This window comes from Vigna umbellata, chromosome 5 (genome assembly GCF_029865625.1).
Source record: "Vigna umbellata cultivar VRB3 chromosome 5, Vumbellata_1.0, whole genome shotgun sequence".
Classification (NCBI taxonomy): Eukaryota; Viridiplantae; Streptophyta; class Magnoliopsida; order Fabales; family Fabaceae; genus Vigna; species Vigna umbellata.
The window spans coordinates 28,632,254-28,654,087 of NC_142169.1; the positions used below are offsets into that span (position 1 = coordinate 28,632,254).

The following is a 21,834-nucleotide window of genomic DNA, read 5'->3' on the forward strand; positions in this document are numbered from 1 at the left end:
TCGTTTAAAGATTTTAATATTTGTTTGTTTCCTTACAATAAGAGAATACTATGTAATTTTTTATCATTTGTATAAATTTTCATTCTGTTTATTGTTGATATTTTTCTCATTTTTACTTTAATTGTGTGTGCTTGTAAAATTTGTCTTGTACTTAATATTGAGTTGATATGTTTAATGAATGAAAGAATTATATATTGATTAAAGTAAATTTTGGTAAAAAAAAATATGTTTATATTTTTCTTGAAACTTAAGATCATTTAAAGTCTTCTTTAGTTTTTAAAATATCATATAAATAAGATAAAAAAAAGGTGTGATAAAAACTTGATAAAAGAATAATAAGATAAGAATTAATCATCCTGAAAGTTTGATATGTATGAAATATAAGAATTAAACTTAACGTATCTTCGTAAAGGAGAGATAAGAAATGATATAATGTTTGAGAAATATATATATATATATATATATATATATATATATAGTTTCGGGTAAGGTGTTGAGATTCTTTACTCAAAACATTTAAAACTGTTCTGAAGACTAGATGTGTTTTCTGATAGTCCTCCATTACCAAGTTATATTGTTCGCTCTCTCCCCCTTGTTCTAGTCGTGGGGGGTACTTATCAAAGCTAGTGCTGTAAAAATGGGTTGTAACCTGTGAGCCAACCCGGCTCACCACGGGTTTGAGTCGGGTTGTGTTTGAAAGAAATGTAATTTTTTATGCGGGTTAATTTTCAACCCGGCTCATCTGGGTTGAACCCGTGGTGATCCGAGTTGGCTCACCAACCCACTTAGTGTAATTTAATTATTTATTATTTTGTGTTTCAATATTATTAGTTAGCCTTTTTTTATTATATTGTAGATGAGATAAAAAAAAGATGTTTCAAAAGACAAAAATATTATAGATTTATCAATTCAAGACTCTTATAATATTATAGATGGACAAGTGATACAAAAATTATCAATATTAAAAGAAGAAAGAAAATCAGACACTAAAAAATGAAGAATCAAATTTGAAAATTTAAAATTCAAATAATAAGATATTAAAATATTGAAAATATTTACTTAATATTTTTTATTTAAATTAGTTTTCAATAATATTTCAATTTTGAAAATATCTTTTAATTTTAAAAATTAATTATTGTTTTAGATTTAGGAAATCAAATATTGTAAATATTTTATATTTGATATTATAATTATTTTTGCTTTATATATAAAATACATCAATAAAATAAAATAACAAGTTACTCCATATCTCTTATATTTCTCATATTTCCAAAACTCTTAAAAAATTCCAAACATTTATAAATAAATTCTTAAATGAAGTTCAAATTTCATTTAAGTTTAATGTTGATACACTAAAATAATCTTACAATGTGATTTTGTAATAAATTACAGCTAATATAATTTTTAAGATAATTATTACAAAAATGAATAAACTTATTATACATGATAGTTTATTATTTTTTAAGCAAGGTATAGCTAAAAACCATCACCAATTTGCCGAATTGTAAAAAACCCTAATGTGACTTCTACATCTTATAATAAATTACAGAATATTTTTCTCACTCGTTTTATTTTATAATGTAAGTTTTTTTTTTAAATATATATATATATATATATATATATATATATATATATATATATATATATATATATATATATATATATTCACTTTGGGACTAACTAATATGCTTACCTTAATTGTTGAATCAGTTTTTTTACCTGCATTGTAAAGATATGTATATTAGTTGAACTGTAGTTTGCAAACTAAAGTCTGCATTTTATGGGAGACAATGTTTTATCTTCCGATAATGTTTAATATTAAGTAGTAACGAGTATTTTAAAATTAAAAAAAATAATCAAAATCGAAATTAGTTTCTGAATTTGAAGGGTATCAAACCAAAAAATGACACTTCATGAAAGGCCAAATGAATCAAGTTTTAGAAACATCAAAACAAACAAACATGGTTAATACTAAATCATCTTAAACCATAAACATTATTCTTTGGTTGGAGATCTCATATAAGTTTTATAAGCTTGAGTTGAATTTAAATTTATTATCTTAATATGATATGAGGATTATACGAACATTTAAACCTATATTATGGGTGGGTGTTACTTGTAGAGAATAAACTCATTATCTAATTACCTTTTAAATTTGAAATTGTTACAGTCAATTGGTTAGATGTTTATTATACCTGAATATATATGTAACCGGTGCTTACACTATGCTGAATGCCTATTAATTTACAATGTGAATAGATAAACACCTTCAAATTTGATGAGATATGTTAATGGTAGATCACGTCGTCGTGGTAGACATATGTTTCAAACTATATTAATGCTCTGTAAATTGTGGTGTTCTGAAGGAGGAAGGAGCTAGAGTCACTGCTTGTGTGCTCAAGCACTAGAACACGATTTCCTTCTAGGAACTAGATTTTCATCTCTCCCTTTGGAAACAGAATGCCTAACTCTAGCCTTTTCACTGCCTTCCACCCATCTCTTGAGCCTTTCAAGCAACTTTGTCCTTTTTGAAGAACCACTGTCACTGTGATCATGACCACTACGATGCTCATCAAAGGAAGGATCGCTGTGTAGTTCGTGCTCTGAGTCATAATGAATGACCACATCATTTCTTCCAAATTCCAATTCTGAATGGGTTTTATCTTGGTCGTGTTGTTGTTCATGAGGCCTCATTAGATCATGCCTTAAACAGGCATTGGTCCACCGCAAGTAAATCAGTTCTTTAGCTTCATCTGCTCGTTCCTTCTTCATCTGCTCTACTTCATCCACAACCTGTTTGTACTCTTCCCTACTTACATCTCCACCTTCAATCTGCAAATGGAAAACCTTATGTTGTAATCATTATGATCCTTAGAAACTCTCCCTTCAAAGAAACAAATTTGAATTGGAACACACTAACAATTAAACTAGTTATTTTTCTTCAATTGCTCAATCATGGATTATAGTTCAAAAATATTAATCATAATTATTTTTGGTAACAGCATAAACCTGACACCACAAGTAGATCAAAATTAAATAGATACACCCACCACTACTATTACTTTGATTATTGATTTGAACCGGTAAATGATGGGTTTTATGCATTGCTTACCTTTGAAGCATGTGATTTTTCTGCTGTGTCAAGCTTCTTCAGAAGTTCATTTTTTTCATTCTGCAATTGATCCAAATCCCTCTGCATCTCTTCCATTTTGTCCTCTAATTTACCTATGACATCGACTTTTGTTTCCAAAGCATCACGGCTTCTCAAGATTTCTTCTTCTTCCATTTTTATCTTCAAAGCCTGCTCCTTGGCCACACGGGTTTGTGCCTTTGATTTCCTCGTTAGCTTCTGAAACTTCCTCCGAAGCATTCTATTCTCAGATTTCAAACGTTCAATCTGTTCTACAACTCTGAGATATTGAGCAACAAAACTCTCCAACCTCCTATTCTGTGTCTCCATCGATGAAATCTCCCTATCCAAGAAGTCAACACGCGCAGTCTCAAGTGACAACATGTTTTTGATCTCCCCAACCTCCATTTCTTGCTCTTTCAAACCACAATAACGATCAAGCTGCAAACGCAAGGCCAACTCTTTCATTTGCATACCCTCAATCCTGCTTCTTAAGCCATTAATCTCCTCTTCTAAACATGGGGAACTTTCAGCAACAACACTTTCATCCAAAGTTGTGCTATTTCCTTCATCTTCCATACAACAGAGGCTATGGCTATGACTATGACAACTTTCTTCATATGAAGGGTCGTGGTGGGAATCGTTTTCATGGGAACTTGCTCCATTTGGTGATAAAGAAGATGTTTTAGAGAGGCTTTTCTTCGCCACGAACCAAGCATAGACAAAACCAGCAAAAGAAACAGCCAAAGGAACACCTGCTTTGAGGATCACTGGCTTCAGGACCTCATGCTTTGATGTTGAGTTTTCCATTCTGAAGAGAGAGACAGGTATAATTTCAGAGATTTTGTTTTGATAAAAAAACCCAATGGAAGACACTAAATATATTGATTTGATTCTTGCTGTGTGTTGCGTTAGCAAAGATTTGAAAGATGGTTTCCTTTTAGAGGAAGAAGCACAATGATATAGCTTTTTGACTTCCCCTGGAGGCCTTCTACACCACCAAATGCTGTCAACTACCTTCTTCTTCATCTTCGGAATCTAATTCTTTTCTGAATTAACAAAAATTTTGGCTTCTTTCCTTCTACGGTAAACCATGCACATTTCTAAAGCTTGAGCATTTACAGGGATATCCATTGGGAATTACCAAAATGAACTGCATTTCGCTGTGAAAAATTATTCCTTGAATGCTGTGATTTCACATAATTTCATTATTAGATCAACTGTAGTAGTAAGTATGATGATTTTGTGTTTCGGGTTTAGGATTTATGTGTCATGATACTAACTAAATCACTATAAAACTTAGATATAGTTTTAAGTCTCCCGATTTAAGATAATTAATTTTAGTCTTTTAAAAAAGTTTAGGAAAATTATTTTTTTTTCATTCATTCTTCTTTTACATCATCTTACTTTTTTGAGGCAGGGAGAGTAAGGAAAGGAATAATCCTTCTTTTACTTTTTGTTGTATTTTTATCTACTTATATTTTTTTATATACTAACTATTGATTTTATTTTATTTTTGTGTTAGTGCGTTCTTCATTGGCAACTTTAATATTATTCTTTCTAATTTAATTTTGGAAAATGTTCCAGAATAAAAGAGATCATATAAAAAAACTTTAGAATTCAAACTCGAAAATCTTTTAACTTAAACTTTATGAAAAAAATTATAGTTGACCGTGTACTTCACTAAATGATCTGAGATCAATTCTATCTTAAAATAGACTTAAAAAAAGTTAGTTTAGGCTTCTGAATATCCAAAAAAAAAAATGTTTTCAAATGAAAAAAAAAAAAGTTATTAATCTTAGTACTCTCACTGTGAAATTCTCGGATAGAATAATTTAATTTAAATAAATTAAATTTATTATTAGTGAGATATGCTTGAAATATAATTTCAGATTATGAAATCAGTGATTCAATAAACTTTTCAAGGATATATAATTTATCATTTTTTGCTATCGTTTGCTACTTTATGAAACTTTCTTTCAATATTTGTGATATCCGGAAAAAAGAAGTAAAGAAGAAGTTAACTCTGTTTCGTTTAAATACCTACTTTTAATATTTTCTTCATTTAAATAATTTGAAACCGTATTTATTAAAACATAGACTAAGAAAAATCTTTAACTTTGACTTTTTTTTTTATTCGCTTATAAAGCTTTTTTAAAAATTAGGTTATGTTTTTTAATGTCGGTGCTTCAAATTCTGAAAAGTTTAGGGGACCTTTTTTTTTTTCTATTCTGTTGATAAATAGTTTTAAAAACTTAGTTAAATATTACGAAGTTATTGAGATTCTCAAATATTTATAACTATTTTTTTATAGAACTTAATGTTCTTAATAAAAAAGCTTAGAGTCAAAATTTTGAAAGAAAGTGATGTGTTGATAAAAAAAATGTTAAATGTTTTTAATTTATACTTTATATATAAAAAGTTTCATCGTATCTATATTTATTTTTTAATTTTATTCTATAAGTATATATTTGTTAAATTAAAATAATTACTTTATCAATTATATTTTTAATGTGATTTTTTTAAATTTAATCTTTTTTTAAAATTTGACTATTATTTAAACTTAACCATTCTTTTATTTTAAAAAATACATATAAAATAAACAAAAAAAATTACAATAAAATTACAAAAATTATTTTAATTTTATAATTATAATAATAATAATAATTTTATTTTCCTTTCGTAAGCTGACTCGATTTTCAAAATCTAAACTCAAGTACATTTCTTTTTTGTTTTTGCTAATATTTAATGTTTGATAGTTAATTTATTGTGGTGTTCAATAATCCTAAACAAAGCCCCACTTTTAGAGGAAAAAATTAAATCTTTAGAATTAGAAGCTTCGTAGTTTAGGATAAACCCACTTAACTTTAAAGAACCACATTTCATCCTTATATAAAGAAGAAACGAATCTTTTTTAAGCTTTAAAGAGTTCGTCTGTTTTTCTACGCAAAAAATGTTACTTTGTTAATGTGTATTTTACTGGTTATTTTATTTTTACATCAGTATCAGTTACTTAATACATCTCGAGTGGTAAACTATTAATTATGTGATTTATAAGAACACAACTCTCCTCTTCTTGTTACAGATTAAATTGATTTTTTTTATATATATATATAGACTATTTTAGTCATAAAAAACTTAAAACTATATACTTCAATTGCATGATTATCATTATTCTCACTTTAACATCTGATTCAAATAAATCTAATAACAGGGTTTCCAACATGAGCATACAAGAAACTCCTTGCACGGGGATAATGGAAGATTGGAGTAACATCTGCACCAACTGGCTGTGTTGCCCGCAGTCATTATTAAGCCTCTGGAAGCAACCAATTTCTTTCCAGACCAAATCAGGATGCCTTTTTCTTTAGCATAAACTGAAACAGCATCTTTGGTAATTGATATATATTAACATCTTTGGGATGTGATCACCAGTTCACCAACAATGGCATGTGCCAGAAAAAGGACACAACAAGTCGCATGAACAAATATTCAATTGAGAGCTCTCAAATTCCTTGAATATGAATTAAACTGCAGAAGAATGCATGGGATTAACAAGATCATCTAAGGCAGTTGATTATCAATAAATTAAATCTCCCCGATGTGTATGTATGATTTTCAGTCACAAACTCAAACTAGAAATCCGAAATCCAATGACGTTACTAAATTGGCTTGTTTGGCTTGTTTCTAAATTGGCCTTTAAATTGAATGTTAGTTCCTTCAGAAACATGTTTGACACCAATATTACCTGCCCACTTCCATTGACCTTTTCATTGAGTGAAATAAAGACATAAGAACATTGTTTATCCTTAATGCAAAAAATGGCACAATCAAAAATACTAGCACATAAAGGACAGTGAACAGAAACACAGAAACATGACCTGATCTTGCCACACTTATCAAAGTAGGTGCAACAGAAATTGGTACGATTTCATTATATACAACATAAAAATACTGACCACCTGAAGCAAATCAAGAAAGTTCAAATCCGGCATTTGAACTTATAGCATATAGAAGCTTTGCTCTCAAGGTTCCTGGACGTTTGTATGTCGGAAGCTGTAATCATTGAGAAATAGAAAATAAAAGCATAAATAATTCAGAAGTATGACAAATTGACGAGAGATTGCCTGAAAATACCAACAATTTTGTCTTGAGTGACTCCATCACTAAATGGGCATGGTTAGTTAGTGGACATACAAATGTCCGCACTTATTACTAAGAAACCTATTTATATGATATTTTGAAATACGAGATTATGAAAAACTCAAGATTGTGATGCGTACTCATAAACAACATAAAGATCTTGACTTTCAAGCATCTCATGCCAAACCCCAAATACATTATTCATAAAATCTACAAACCCCTGTGCTGGAGGCTCCTCACTTCACAAATGTACCGAGGGAGAGTAATTATATGTAACCTTCCCCCATTGCACAAAGCAACGAAGCAATTTAACAACTAACCAAGGCAAAACTTTACTGTTGTGTCAAGGATCTCCCTCCTTATTCATAGATTTAAAATAATAATAGAAATAAAAAACCGTGGGAATTTAGAAATCAATCATGGTAAACGACTTCTCCTAAGAACAAAGTTAGGAAAGTGTTTCCCTGTTACTATATCAGTAGTACCTTAAGCGTATTGTAGCAGGTTGAAGCTGATGGAAGCCGATCTACATCCTGTCCTCCAATTGTTGCCCAAAGAGGAACATCACAAGCAACCTGTGTAAGTAAACAAATAAACATCAGTGCTAATCAATGAAATCAAGACGTTTTATGATTAAAAAAATGCATCATTTTTATGGATTCATCTAATAACTGGATCTTGATGTTGCATAGGAGGGAAAAAGAATAACAGAAATCCTAGAAAAAAAAAAGGCAGGTGACAAGATGAAGGCCTGAGTATCTCATAGCAAGCACTTAAAGCACTAAATATCTAATGGAAAGCTTCTTCATTTGTAACATCGAGAGCAACAAATTATTTTGGATAACTGATTAGAAGAGTTCAAGACGTTTTGCTTCCTAACTCAATTGCGGTGCTTAATATACTCTGCGTGAGCATGAGAAAAAATTCAAATATATTTTAATCATTAAAGGACAGAACAGAATGGGAACAGAGAAGGCTTAGTATAAATGATTTTGAATGTCCATCAAACATAAAAGATTAAGAACATACCTTGTGGATGGTTAGTGGTGGCTGCAAGTATTTGAACCCAAGTAATGGAGCACGAGAACAACTGGTGACAAATTTAAGAAGCATACAACGCTCTTGAGGTTCAAATCCTTTAATTACCTGTACACAATTGGCAGAAAGCAGAAAATGAATAAGGATAACTTAAAATTAGCATCTGCACAAATAATATGAATTAACTCTTAAATATAATTCATGAAGGTGAGAAAAATGCTCAAAAACCACGTGTGTTCAACCAAAAAAATGGAACCTAATAGCCCTTTCTAGGAGAGGAACAGAGGAATGAAAGACCCCTGATTTTTTAACTTTGTATTTTAGGATTTACTTCATCTATAACCTACCGATCTTAAACAACAGAAAATATGAAGAAATAACTTTGACTCTTGTCAAACATCTATATAGTAACACAGCCATTGTATCATTGTATGTATCTGACCTGTTTGAATTCTAGAAGAAATATTTGATTGTTTGTTTTGAAATGAAAAATGAAATTATCTTTTCCTGTTAGTTTTTAAAGGAAAAACTAATGCCCTAAAGTCCCATAATTATTTTTGAGAGAGCTATCCATGGAATGGAATTATTACCATGTCAAGTCCAATTTACCCCAATTTATTAAAAATAATATAATAAAGGACGCAACTTTTTACAACAAATCTTTAATTCTTACTTACAAGCAAAATCACAAGAAAAAATCTGCAAAATTTTCCACGTATTAGTTATATGATCACCATGCACAAAATTGGGTTTGATACTAGTAAATAAAGCAGAACAGAAGCAATATCATCAGCTTAAATAATTTGTTTTGCATGGACAGTTTTAATACAAAAACAACTGGACAAATATTCATGAGAACTGTACATGTTTGGGTTAGGATCCAAGTACACACGGTTGAATACTTAGTCAAATTACACTGTTAATAACTTTCCACACAATGCAAATTTAATCAATCCAACCGTTGATTTTTATTATATTATCTCAATTATCACATATATAAAAAATAAATAAAAAAAAAAACACTTATTGAGAAGACAATACCTCCCAAAATATCTTGATTGTCCGGCTTCCCTCATTGTAACCACCAGTATATCGAGTGTTATTTTTCAAATCATCAACATCAATATCATAATTGCCACCTGAAAGCAACTGCATTCCTATATAGCTAAGAAATCATGCTGGTAAAATTAACTGACTAAAATGTATTTTTACTATATAAATATTTTTCACATTGGGTGTAGTTGGTGAATAAATGACTCTAGATTTGGGGACTCTAATAGAGTATCTTTCTCTTATTATATTCATTTGAACAAATTAAATAGCTACTTCAATACTGATACAGCGGACAATAATACTAAATGCAGAATTCTGTCACAAAAATGTCCTGATGCCCTTTGTACAAGAAAGAAGAAGAAAGAGTAAATTTGCAAAAGAAAACCATTTCAACACGCTAAGAAAGAGAAGATACCTGATTAAATTCACTAGCATTGAATAACTTCAACCAGGATGGAGATATAAGATCAGTTAACCCTCTATAAAACGCATTTGAAAAGGGCAACATCTGCAATTTCAACATGGTCAAATATATATCCATGATACAACAGAGAATACAGAAGTGAATAACCTGCATTATACTACAGTAAACAATAGTAAAACCTGTTGGTTGAGTTTGTAGTCTGCCATTGCATGCATGTATTGCATCTTGTTCTCGTTCGTTACAGAAATATCTTTGCCACCAGACTTAAGTTCAACCACATACCTTTTGCCCAATGATTCTTCAGTAACTGTGAAATCAAGACAGAGCTCCGTGACATCACCGTCATAATTCTGCATGAATGAGTATGTGAACCTTCCAGTAGAATGGCAAAATGCCAGAACACAAATACACAGTATCCACTAAAGTCAAACAAACAAAAGCTAAATTTTAAAAACAATCATACAATAAAATGCAGTACGAAGAACATTACTGAACTTTTAAGGATGTCATGAATAATAGTGTTATTGTAGAGTTATATAACATCCAGTTACTACACCTAACCAGAAAAAGACATGGACTCTTTGAACAATATTTGTATACAATATTAGTTATGCTTTTCGTAGGATTGCAAATGGACCTGGCTTGTCTACAGAAGAAGAAAAACTGTAGGGGTCAAGCCATCAGCAAACCAAGTAAAAATTCAGAAAACATGGATCCTATTATAAACCAATGAATCGTTTTGAATGTCCTGAATCCTGATTAGTTTTGACAAAATATTTATATGAATTAGATGCAAAACATAATGGATTTTTCTCATGGTTTACCTTGACATACATAAGATTCCTGTATAGCTCTGGATCAAGTGTTGATAATTCATCAAGAAAACTATATCGTCCCAAAAGCTTTTGTACAAAAACATGGGAGAAAGAGTAATCAAGTAATATTCCTTCATATAGAGCTTTCCCAACTACTCGTCCAAGGAATTCAATCATCTGAAGACCATTCTCCAAATATCTGGCAGAAGCAGTTGGAATTAGAAGCCTGTCTGAAGTTGAGGTTTGGGAAAACAGTCCATATCTAAGACAAAAAGGACTAGGTGTCAGTTTACAAAGTCAATTCTTAAAGATGCAATAACCAAGAAATAAAATTGACAAAGTTTGAAATATTTTGTCAAACTTACTCAGGAGCAAATGCTGCTTTTGATAAGTCAGTCAGAAACTCTTTAGATAACCCACCATAGTCTAGGCCAGCCTCAAGAAGACCACATTCACTAACAAATGATACATGGATGGATGACTTCAACCTTGACCCAAGGGAATTTAATTGCCGAAATCCATCTTCAACAATATGACCCCGACGTATTACTATCTCAATGGCTCGTGAACCAGGTTCAGAAATTTCACCGGCCATTTTTCGAGATGCTTTATCCATCTTGATGAATTCACGAAATATCTCAACTCTATTGCAGTGTTTAAAAAGATGATTGAGTTCCTTCTATAATCGATAGTAGACCATATAATGTCTTAAGCTCAATAAATGTCATGATTTTGATGACAAGTTGCAATCAAATATTCCATCTGAACTCAGTTACTCAACTTTTCTTAAAAAAACTCCATCATATTGATCAATACTGTCATTAACAATAGTTTATTCCTATTTATTTTCTTTACTTGTGTCTTTCTAATGTTTATCATATAGTGTATAATTCATACATAAATACAACCACTCATGTAATACAATGTCCATTACTTCATAGTATAAATGAATATTATTTCAAAATGATTTTCATGAGCATATAAAATTTAAGATAGTTTGAAAGATAAAGTGATAATATCAGTAATCTTCTATAGTGTAGTCTGTTTAAAGATATTTCATTTGACCAGCCAACAGTACAAGGAACAAAAAATAATATATGAATGTACCTTGAAATGTTAATTTAGTCTATACAAGCTCGCTCGGTGACTTGACAACCAAATTAAGATCATATTTTTATGTAACTTATAATTTCTGCTCACGTGATAAAATTTAATAAATCGATTCATTTTGGCTACAACACGGATCATCTAGCTCTTCACTTATACCTTATCCTTCAAAGAAATCAATACAATGCAACAACTGAAATGTCATAAGACATAAAGAACAGAATAGCATAATTAGATAAAACATTTATCAGTCTTCTTAATGATCATGGAATCAGTTACCTCTCCTCAAAAGGGAAAACGTGAGGAACAATAGTGACAACAGAACCAACACTCAGTGAAGCTGATGAATAATCATCATGTATCAGGTTGGCTGCTAAAACTTCATGAGTTCTGGCAGCTACAGCAATTGGTGGCCGACTTTTTCTAGCAGGAGAAAGCCACAAAGCAGGAGGACAAAATGGGTGCCTGCAATCCCTTTCATACAGTAAATGTAAGCATCTGATAGCACAATCCATTAGGGACTTATTATGATGACCACCAACATGGGACAAGCCATTATAAACCAATGTATTGAGCATAGATGCAATTTTTCTTTGCTGCTCTATTTGGAATGGAACCTAGAAACATTATATTGCGAAAAGTTAGTTTGAAAATGTGAATTAATTGATAGAAGAAGAACAGGGATAAGGAGCAACAGATCAGTTACCTGTTTCTCATAGAACTCTATGTCATCAAGAACTAAAAGCAGGTGAGAATAGGTCGCACAAAAAAGATGAAGCATAGCAAACATATCCTTTGGAATGCCTTGCGGCCCATTCCTCATAGGTTCTATGTCCCATATATCTGATGAATCGTCATTTGGTCTGCTAGGCTCAGTGTGACTGCTATTAAAGTCAGTGCAATCTGTTGCTGCTCGTGACCTACCTGCAAATTTATGAAGTACATTGACCCACTTATTAGGCCCATCTTTACTGACTTGTTTTTGCATCTTCTCAAAGGCTTTATGTTTGCTGTTTTCACTTATGTAATTATCAAAATTATGTTTGTCTCCTGAAAAAAAGGAACTCTCCAGTACACTCCACAATCTCACAAGAAATCCAGGAGTGAATGATAGCATGTTGAGAACTGATAATGAGCCACGAATTGGACTCAAGACTGAAAATATTCTAAGTACATTAGAATAAAAAAGAGCAACATCACACAATTCTAGATTTCCCAGACATTCCAGGCTACTTGATGGCACAGTCTCAGCCTTGTTTATGGAATCTCTATTAATTGATGCCAAAAGAATTTTAAGATGCCACTGCTGACAAACAGGCCTAAATTGATCCATGTATGACAATATTAAGGATTCATTGGTCGCTTCACCCTCATGCTGAACTGCATCAACTGGGTGTGTTGAACTTTCGTCATTTTGAAGGACTTTCTTTTTCTTTTTGACCCATCCAATATTATCAAGACAAGACAGCAGAGCTTCTGATAGAGTAATAACAACATGGGCATACAATCCATGGTCTAAACCTTGATTGAAAGATTCATTCTCATTCACTGTTGCTAAGCAGATAATGTTAGCAAGGGCCCAACCAACTGGTGGAATAGCCTTGAAAGAGACAGCAATCTCTGATTTGACGAACTCTGACATCTCCATCAAAACTTTCTCTTTCAAAATCTGTCATTGCCTGTCAGAGTTTGATCAGTTCTGATATGTTTTAATTCTAAATTATGAAGTCATATGATCTTATTATTGACTTGAGTTAAAAGCCAATGGAAGGCATATTCAAGAGAAAAGTTCAAAATCTAATAATTCAATTAAGACTCACTATTTTTAATTCCATCTGTCACGACTAAATATATATTATGGAGGTTTTTCTCTTCACCATCAATAACATAAAATATGTATTTAGGCAAAAAACAAGTTATTAGATAACTAAGGGTGAAAAATTCATCTTTCAATGATTATTTTTCCTTTCATAGAAAAATATGCAGTGTTTTCAGTTAGAATTATTGTATCTATATATTACAGGATATCAATAGTGAAAAATGATTAGAAGGAATATTTAAAAATAAGAGCAGAACAATTATTTGCATCATCATAATTTCAATACTAAATGATGATAATACAAATACAAAAATTAGCTTTAAAGCAAGTTTCATCTTTGATTTTGCAAGCATACAACTACAACATCAAACAATATGTATGGCATTGAAATAAAACAGCAGACTAATAATTTAGCAGGTGAAAATATTCTGCTTTAATAATGATGCTTACCAATAGAGTCTGGAAGCATGGAAACAAAATAGATTTGTGCTTTAAAGCTGGTAGAAGAACAAGGGGGAGACGTTGCACTAGCCAAGGTATAGTCAGCAGATAAAGAATATACTGCTCAGCAGCATAGTTGAAATCCAGCGTATGAGGCACTTCTGCATCATAGTTTATCAGATAAAATGGCCGTACAGCTAAAGTTATTACACTTGCAGTAATGAAAAAAATTTCATCTGCCTGGGTGATGGTCTTTGACTGGGAAGAAGGATTTTCTAATGCACTAATATATCTGCCAATAGACACATAACAACCACTTTTATCACTGCCCATGAACTGAATTAAATCTTTCACTGCTAAATCTGCATCAAAGTGGTTGTCATTTGTTATTCCTTTCCATCCTTTCAGATCAGTTAACATTACAAGAATACGCATAGCGAGAGATGTAACAACAGGAATATCTTGGGCCCCGGAAGGGCGTTTACTGAACTCTGAAAGAATAACAAAACTAAGAAAAGTCAGCTTGCGTGCCTGGTATCTCCATATTCTTCTTTCTTCAGTTGTACCAATTGCCAAAAAGCAAAAGTTCAGCTTTGAATCTAACCAAAGACAAAAATAGACCCCTTAGTAATGGTATTAATTACATTAAACAAAAGGAAAAATGGGAAGCAAGGAGGGGGGGGGAGGGACAGTCCTTTTGAACTCTCAAAACTAAGAAAAACAGCACAACAAAAAAGTATCTTCACATTCATTATTTCATATAATCTCGTCATGTAACTAAAATAAACTGACTTGAAAGTCAACTTCAAATCCAATAAAATAACATCCAAATAAGAGGATATACCAGAAGATTTCAGGCTTTCCAGTACGACGGTAAAGCACAGTTTCATAGAATCTATTCTCTTGAAGTGGACCTTCGGACGCTGAGTGGAGATAAGGGTAATAAAGAACAGAAATGGTCTCAACAAATTGTTTGAAATCCAATCTGCTGTCATTACACCAGTATAATGACTCACTGCTATCTCCCACTCTTGCTGAAGTTGTAGAGAAACTGCCTTTGTGACCTTGAAGCGCCTCCACACTCTCTGTTAACAACATTAAAAATAGCCCTTATTTCTCCACTTTGATCCAACAGAAGGTACAAATGAAAACTATAATGTATTAACAAATTGCAGTTCCAACTTTCTAATGTTGTGTTTACAGCATAGTAGGCCTCAAGTGTACAAACTTTTGTTTTCAATGACTCTAAGTTCATCGACTTCATGTTTGGAACAAAAGTAATACCAAACATAGTCTAAAAAAGTACAAAGAAATATCCTAAGAAAATTTGGACATTAAATTGCATTTCACTTTGTAACCCATTGCTTCTATAAGCAGTCAAGAAATGACACTGAATGAACAATAGCTCACAAACAAAAAAATTGACATAAAAGGGAAGTCACAACACTGACTCCATTCTGATGTCTAGGGAAAGTAAGATGTACACAAGTTGTGAGCATATAGGGTGTTTCCACAACCAGAATTCATGGCGAAGAGATCACATCAAGCTACAATTTTTCAACTGGACCGAGGTTCACTAAGAAACATGGAAACTTCTAAATGTTAGTATATCACTCAAATTATATCATTCCTCCCCCTATACTTGCCTAATAGTTTTCTGTTGTGAAAGAAAGTTGTCACATACAGTTGCTATACAATTGATTACTTTTACTCCTTTACCAGATTTCTAACTTACAGTTGAGGCTCGCTCATCTACAAATATGAGAAACCACAGCTATGTCAAAAAGAGAAGAATAATAGTTTTACAGATTCATTTTTTTCTAAACCTTGGAGTTTTCTTTTCTCTCTCAATTTTCTCTTCTCGTGAAATCATAACGTGTCAAACCCATATTAGTGTTTAGGCATTGCATTAACACTTTGATTACTTCTAGTTTTTCTTTTTCTATAATTTCACATCGCTATAAAATTCAGCACAATAGATAAATTTTAGCATTTTATCATGTCTACAATGACCCATACTCATTTAAAACACGAATTCTCTCCCTTTGCACAATATTTTTATTCATACTAATTTTACATGACTTTTGTATAAGTCATATGTTTCCTCTGCATAAGACAATCTTGTTTGAATGAGAGAAAGACCATTTCATGCAGTAAAGTTCTCCCTCCGAATATTTAATATCACTGGTTACCTAGGTTTCGAATTTGAAACCACTGATGAAGGTAAATTGTCCTTGAGCTCAGTGATAAATTAAGTTTATACATGCTATAAGCTTGTAGTGCCACATAATGTTTAGAATTTACCGTATTCCCGCGCCCAAGTGGCGTCTTAACTTTTAAAATGAAAGAAATTGAAAGAACCTGAATGAAGAGAGCAGCAGCAGCAGCTCGTTTTGCATAATTGCGAAGTTCTCTTTCCTGAGAGACCTTCTGAAGAAGAGCGTCTCGCGTTATCTCCTTCGCACTTGCTCCTCTCAGCGACACCTTAACGGCGAAATTAACAACAAGCTCCATAATCAGAAAATGATGAAAATTTAATTAGAGTAATTGATCGCGGAGGCAAATCGAGCGCAGTATTCATGCGAAATTCAGAAACAAGATTGATTGATTGCAGGTAAGAAGAACGAGTGAGTACCAACCTGCTGCTTACGAGGTGCATCCATGGAAATCACTTGCGGAGGTCAGCCACGATTCTCAATTCCGTTTCTTTCCCTTCTCCATCGCCCTCTTTTTCTTTGCTTTATTTTTAAGTTAATTTCGCTGTAAAAAAAACAAAACAAACACGGAACAGTATGTTTTAAGTTTTATCGTCACAAAAGTTGACAGCTGATTTTCTTTTATTTTGTGATTTGTGAAAACTGATTACCGTCCCTACTATTTATTGAAAAATTATTAAATTTATATTTTATATAAAAAATGCAAGCATAATAATTGAGTGTGTGTAATTATTATTATTATTATTATTATTATTATTATTATTATGATTGTTACAATTACTGTAAAGATGAGACAAAGATAAGTAGATCACGTAATTAGAGTTCTTAAAACGGGTAACTTCCACCGGTTAATTATTTAGTGAGTCAATCCAACCTGATTTAATTAATATAAAAGAAAATGAAACAAAAGAACTTTATTGTTATATATTCTAAGTCATTAAGCATTAAATTTTGTCAATTTAGTTTAATGAGATATTCACGACCGTTTCACCAAGAAACTACATATAACGGTTAACAAGGAAACTTTTAGATAGACAACAGCACCCAAAGCAAATGTTAATTTAATTAATTTGATTTCAATAAAAAAAAGTTGGATTGGTGACGGTTTAAAATTGACTCGCATAAAAAAAATTTATTTTTATTTAACTTAATTCAATTTAAGAATCATTCACTTCCGAGTTTCAACCTATTTTGACAGGAGTACTCATAAGTCTTTAAGCACGATAAAAACAATTGCATAAAATGAGATTATTTAAAATTAGAAAATATCATAAATGTTAAATAAAACTACGTGATAAATGAGAAAGGTGTTCTTTTGTAGAAGCAGTGATGGGGTTTGCTTCCTCGGGACAGAAATTGTAAATATATGACAGGGTGTGTGTTTACGCGCCAAGGATGGAGAGTGGAAATTGCAGTTGCAACATAGGATATGGTATTGCTACCGGTGTAGATAGGTGGCACCCGAGCCTCCATTGCAAACCCTTCAACTCTTCCCTTTTCCTCAAACCACCACCCTCCAAACCTCTTTCCCTCTCTTTCCGCCGCAACCTCCGCCATGCCACACACTACCTCCCCCCTGATTCCCACTCTCTCATCCACGCACTCCACGTCTCCTCCCGCGCCGCCGACACCCAACTCGTCAAGACCGTCCACGCCGTGCTCCTTAAACTCCACGAACACGACACTCGCCTCTTCAACGCCCTCATATCCGCTTACCTCAAAGTCCGCCTCTTCCCCCACGCCCTCCGCCTCTTCCTCTCTCTGCCTTCCCCCAACGCCGTCTCGTATACAGCCCTCATCTCCGCCCTATCGAAATGGCCCAACCGCGAGCATCACGCGCTCAAGCTCTTCCTCCGCATGACGCACTCCCACCTCATCCCCAACGCGTACACATACGTCGCCGTTTTAACTGCCTGCACAAGAATTCTTCATTTCCAGTTGGGCCTCCAGGTCCACGCTGCCGCTCTCAAAACGGCCCATTTCGATTCCACCTTCGTCGCAAACGCGCTCGTTTCTCTTTACGCCAAGCACGCCCCTTTCCACGATGCGCTTAAACTCTTTTACCAAACACGGCACAGGGACATTGCGTCGTGGAACACTATTATCTCTGCTGCGGTGCAGGAATCCATGTACGACACTGCGTTTCGGTTATTCCGCGACATGCAGACGACGGATGCTTTTCGAGTTGATGATTTCACCTTGTCGATACTTTTGTCTGCGTGTGCGTCGTTGGTGGAAGGTCAGCAAGTTCACGCGCACGCTGTTAAATTGGGTTTGGAAACTAGTTTGAACGTTGGAAATGGACTCACTGGGTTTTACACTAAGTTTGGAACCCTTGAGGATGTGGAGTGGTTGTTTGAGGAGATGAAAGTGAGGGATGTTATAACTTGGACTCAGATGGTGACCATGTATATGGAGTTTGGGTTGGTGGATTTGGCTCTGGAGGTGTTTGATGAAATGTCCGAGAAGAATTCTGTGTCTTATAACGCTGTTTTGTCTGGGTTTTGTCAAAACGAGGAAGGCTTGGAGGCGTTGAAGTTGTTTGTGAAAATGGTGGAGGAGGGTTTGGAGTTGACGGATTTTAGTTTGACTAGCGGAGTAGATGCTTGTGGATTGATTGGTGATCCCAAGGTCAGCAAGCAGGTTCATGGGTTTGCGGTGAAGTTTGGGTTTGGATCAAATGTTTGTATTGAAGCGGCATTGCTTGACATGTACACGAGGTGTGGGAGGATGGTGGATGCGGAGAAGATGTTTCTGAGATGGGAGGTGGAGCAGTTTAGCTCTGTGTGTTGGACAGCCATGATATGTGGCTATGCTCGAAACGGGCGGCCAGAGGAGGCCATTTCTCTTTTCCACGTTGGTCGATCCAATGAAAAGGTGATTATGGATGAAGTTGTGGTGACTTCGATGCTTGGTCTTTGTGGAACAGTTGGCCATCATGATATGGGTAAGCAAATTCACGGTCATGTTGTTAAATGTGGTTTGGGATCTAATTTGGAAGTGGGAAATGCACTTCTTAGCATGTATTTTAAGTGTGGGGACGTGGACGATGCGACGAAGGTGTTTCGTGATATGGCTTGTACAGATATAGTTACATGGAATACTTTGATCTCGGGAAATCTTATACACAGACAGGGGGGCAGAGCATTGGAAGTATGGGTGGAAATGCAGGAGAAGAACATAAAGCCTGACCAAGTTACATTTGTATTGATAATTTCAGCTTACAGGCAAACAAACTCAAATTTGGTTGATGATTGTCGTAGTTTGTTTAACTCTATGAGAACTGTTTATCAAATTGAGCCCACATCCATGCATTATGCTTCCTTCATCAGTGTTTTGGGTCACTGGGGTTTTCTGCAAGAAGCACTAGAAACTATCAATAAAATGCCTTTCCAGCCTTCAGCTCTTGTTTGGCGCGCATTGCTTGATGCTTCCAAACAGCATCAGAATAATATGATTGGAAAATGGGCTGCTCAGAATATTCTTTCCTTCAAACCTAAAGATCCTTCAACGTTTATACTTGTTTCAAATCTGTATTCTGCATCTGGGAGATGGGACCGCTCTGACATGGTCAGGGACGAGATGAGGCAAAAAGGGATTCGCAAACACCCAGCTCAAAGTTGGATCATTTCTGAGAAGAAAATACATACATTTTATCCGAGAGATAGATCACATCCTCAGGAGAAAGACATATACAGTGGTTTAGAAATTTTGATCTTGGAGTGCCTAAAAGTTGGATATGAACCTGACACGAGCTTTGTTCTCCATGAAGTAGAGGAGTATCACAAGAAATTTTTTCTATTCCATCACAGTGCCAAACTGGCAGCAACTTATGGGATACTGATGAGCAAGCCTGGAATGCCCGTTCGGATAGTAAAGAACATCCTTCTTTGTGGGGACTGCCATACATTCTTAAAATATGCATCAATTGTCACGAAAAGAGATATATTTGTGAGAGATTCTTCTGGATTTCATTGTTTCTCCGGTGGCCAGTGCTCGTGTAAAGACTGCTGGTGAAAAGCTGGCTCTTGTAGCCGGTCAACGTGATTTATATCAGTGGCCTTTGCTGAATAATTTTGTTAGTTATAGGACAGCAATGTTAGATAAGAGTTGTATTAGAGATTTTTATATAGATGTTACCACGATTTTGGTGGAACCAGTCATCTAAGGAGAAAAGGAGTAGAACAGCAAGAGGAAGTGGAAGAAAGATTCTCCTTTACAAATGTTTCTGTAAAAAATTTAGGGGTTAGAGCTCCACGGTCTCATCTGAACAAAGATGTATTTTGTCAGTTTGTTGATAACCTTTGATGTCTGTGATCTAACACAGTTAGGTATTTACCAACTCAGCTTGGTATTTTGTCGGAGTTTGGAGTATTGAAATATTTACTCCAACTACATTAATTTTTATTGTTCGGATGGACTTTTTAATTCGTGTATGAAAATAGCCTCTCTCTTTTTCCTTCAAAGTTACACTAGAGGCCATGTAATAGTTGATTTGCAATTATTTTAAATGTTTTGTAAGATAAATATCTTTTATTTCAACCAGCAACCTTTTCATTCACCACCTTTCTTCTCTACTTATTTAATAGATAAAAACAATTTTTTATATAACTTGAATGATATATATAATTCACTGTCTTATAGTAATTTCACCATCTCTAAATATATGTTAATTTTGTCACATGAGCTTCGTAGAATCAATCAAATTTATTTCAAAAAAACTAGTTATGTTATATTTATTTTTATCATTAATCCCAACACATATCAATGTTAGATGGCCGCCCAGTTCTTTTCCTGTGTTGAGTTCACCAAGTTGGTTATATAAAAAGGGCAAAAGGACACTGTAACTCTATATTTTTTCCCCTCTATTTCCATAATTATTTTTTCATTTTACTTTTTTTGTACTATTTTTTAACTTTTGGATTATTCAATCCGAAAGCAAAAATAACTAATCTGAAAACCCGTTTTTTTTCTTAAAAAAACCTTTCGGATTAAACAATCTAGAAGCATCCGGAAGCCAAATAACTTTCAGAAATCTAGAAGCCATTTTTTTAAAAAATAATAATTTCATAGTCCGAAAAATCAGTTTTCACTTTTGAATAGTATAATTTAGAAGTCGTTTCTTATTTTTAGATATTTTTAAAAAACAAAAATACTTTCGAGATGTGCAAATGTAAAAAAATTATGGAGATATAAGAAGAAAGTTACAAACGGAGAGGAAGAAACTGGCATAAAAAGATGTTGGGTGTTACTCCCTCCACCCCCACACGTCTCTTCCTCCACCTCCCCAATTTTCTAAAATGCCAATTATATCCTTCTAAAATGACAATTATATCCTCAAAAGTTAAAATTTTTTATTTTTATTATTTTAATATTTTAATTTATTTAAAACTTCTGATTTACTTCCCTCTGCACCTCTTCCTCTCTTCCATTTTCGTTTACCTTTCTCTCTTCCGTTAAGCTTCTTCTCCACCTATAACAAATTCATATTTTAACAAATTCATATTTTAACAAAATTATTACGTTTAAAAACTAACCATATATAACATTTAAAATTATAAATTTAAATATAAATTACTGTAAATAAAATAAACAAATAAAATAAAAACGAAACGTAAAAGGAACACTGCCTCTGGACGGATGATATC

At 33.3% G+C, this 21,834-nt stretch overlaps 3 protein-coding genes across 5 annotated transcripts; 1 reads left to right on the forward strand and 2 right to left on the reverse strand.

The window, feature by feature from the left end:
- Positions 1-2,116: 2,116 nt before the first annotated feature.
- LOC148198056 (uncharacterized) lies at positions 2,117-4,231 on the reverse strand. Its single transcript, XM_088091720.1, has 2 exons — positions 3,113-4,231; positions 2,117-2,832 (listed from the first exon to the last, which is right to left on the reverse strand). The coding sequence occupies exons 1-2, from the start codon at positions 4,157-4,159 to the stop codon at positions 2,398-2,400; spliced, it is 1,482 nt and encodes a 493-aa protein (XP_087947846.1). The 5' UTR covers positions 4,160-4,231; the 3' UTR covers positions 2,117-2,397.
- A 2,029-nt stretch (positions 4,232-6,260) lies between these two features.
- On the reverse strand, positions 6,261-16,752 carry UPL7 (ubiquitin-protein ligase 7). 3 transcript variants are annotated; one of them, XM_047322614.2, is made up of 15 exons: positions 16,610-16,752; positions 16,332-16,454; positions 14,815-15,055; positions 13,980-14,569; positions 12,417-13,379; positions 11,990-12,327; positions 10,969-11,247; positions 10,613-10,865; positions 9,968-10,138; positions 9,780-9,872; positions 9,353-9,460; positions 8,303-8,419; positions 7,759-7,848; positions 7,090-7,186; positions 6,261-6,661 (listed from the first exon to the last, which is right to left on the reverse strand). In XM_047322614.2, exons 1-14 carry the CDS (start codon positions 16,631-16,633, stop codon positions 7,103-7,105), a joined length of 3,474 nt encoding a protein of 1,157 aa, XP_047178570.2. In that variant the 5' UTR covers positions 16,634-16,752; the 3' UTR covers positions 6,261-6,661; positions 7,090-7,102. The 3 variants fall into 3 exon arrangements, with proteins under 3 accessions (XP_047178570.2, XP_047178569.2, XP_047178568.2); XM_047322613.2 differs by having other exon boundaries at positions 7,093-7,186; positions 16,332-16,478; positions 16,610-16,746; XM_047322612.2 differs by having other exon boundaries at positions 16,332-16,478; positions 16,610-16,746.
- Positions 16,753-17,504: 752 nt separating this feature from the next.
- EMB175 (Pentatricopeptide repeat (PPR) superfamily protein) lies at positions 17,505-20,747 on the forward strand. Its single transcript, XM_047322615.2, has one exon. It carries the CDS (start codon positions 17,582-17,584, stop codon positions 20,201-20,203), a length of 2,622 nt encoding a protein of 873 aa, XP_047178571.2. The 5' UTR covers positions 17,505-17,581; the 3' UTR covers positions 20,204-20,747.
- The last annotated feature ends 1,087 nt before the right edge of the window (positions 20,748-21,834 follow it).

What these genes read in the sequence shown, in the direction of transcription:
- LOC148198056 (XM_088091720.1), bottom strand. Translation starts at nt 4,159, where the DNA reads ATGAAGAAGAAGGTAGTTGACAGCATTTGGTGGTGTAGAAGGCCTCCA. An exon ending in AAAAATCACATGCTTCAAAG is followed by an intron (nt 2,833 to 3,112) that starts GTAAGCAATGCA and finishes TTCCATTTGCAG; the next exon opens with ATTGAAGGTGGAGATGTAAG.
- UPL7 (XM_047322613.2), bottom strand. Translation starts at nt 16,633, where the DNA reads ATGGATGCACCTCGTAAGCAGCAG. An exon ending in GGAAAGCCTGAAATCTTCTG is followed by an intron (nt 14,570 to 14,814) that starts GTATATCCTCTT and finishes GTCTTTGGTTAG; the next exon opens with ATTCAAAGCTGAACTTTTGC. An exon ending in CATGCTTCCAGACTCTATTG is followed by an intron (nt 13,380 to 13,979) that starts GTAAGCATCATT and finishes AGGCAATGACAG; the next exon opens with ATTTTGAAAGAGAAAGTTTT.
- EMB175 (XM_047322615.2), top strand. Translation starts at nt 17,582, where the DNA reads ATGGAGAGTGGAAATTGCAGTTGCAACATAGGATATGGTATTGCTACC.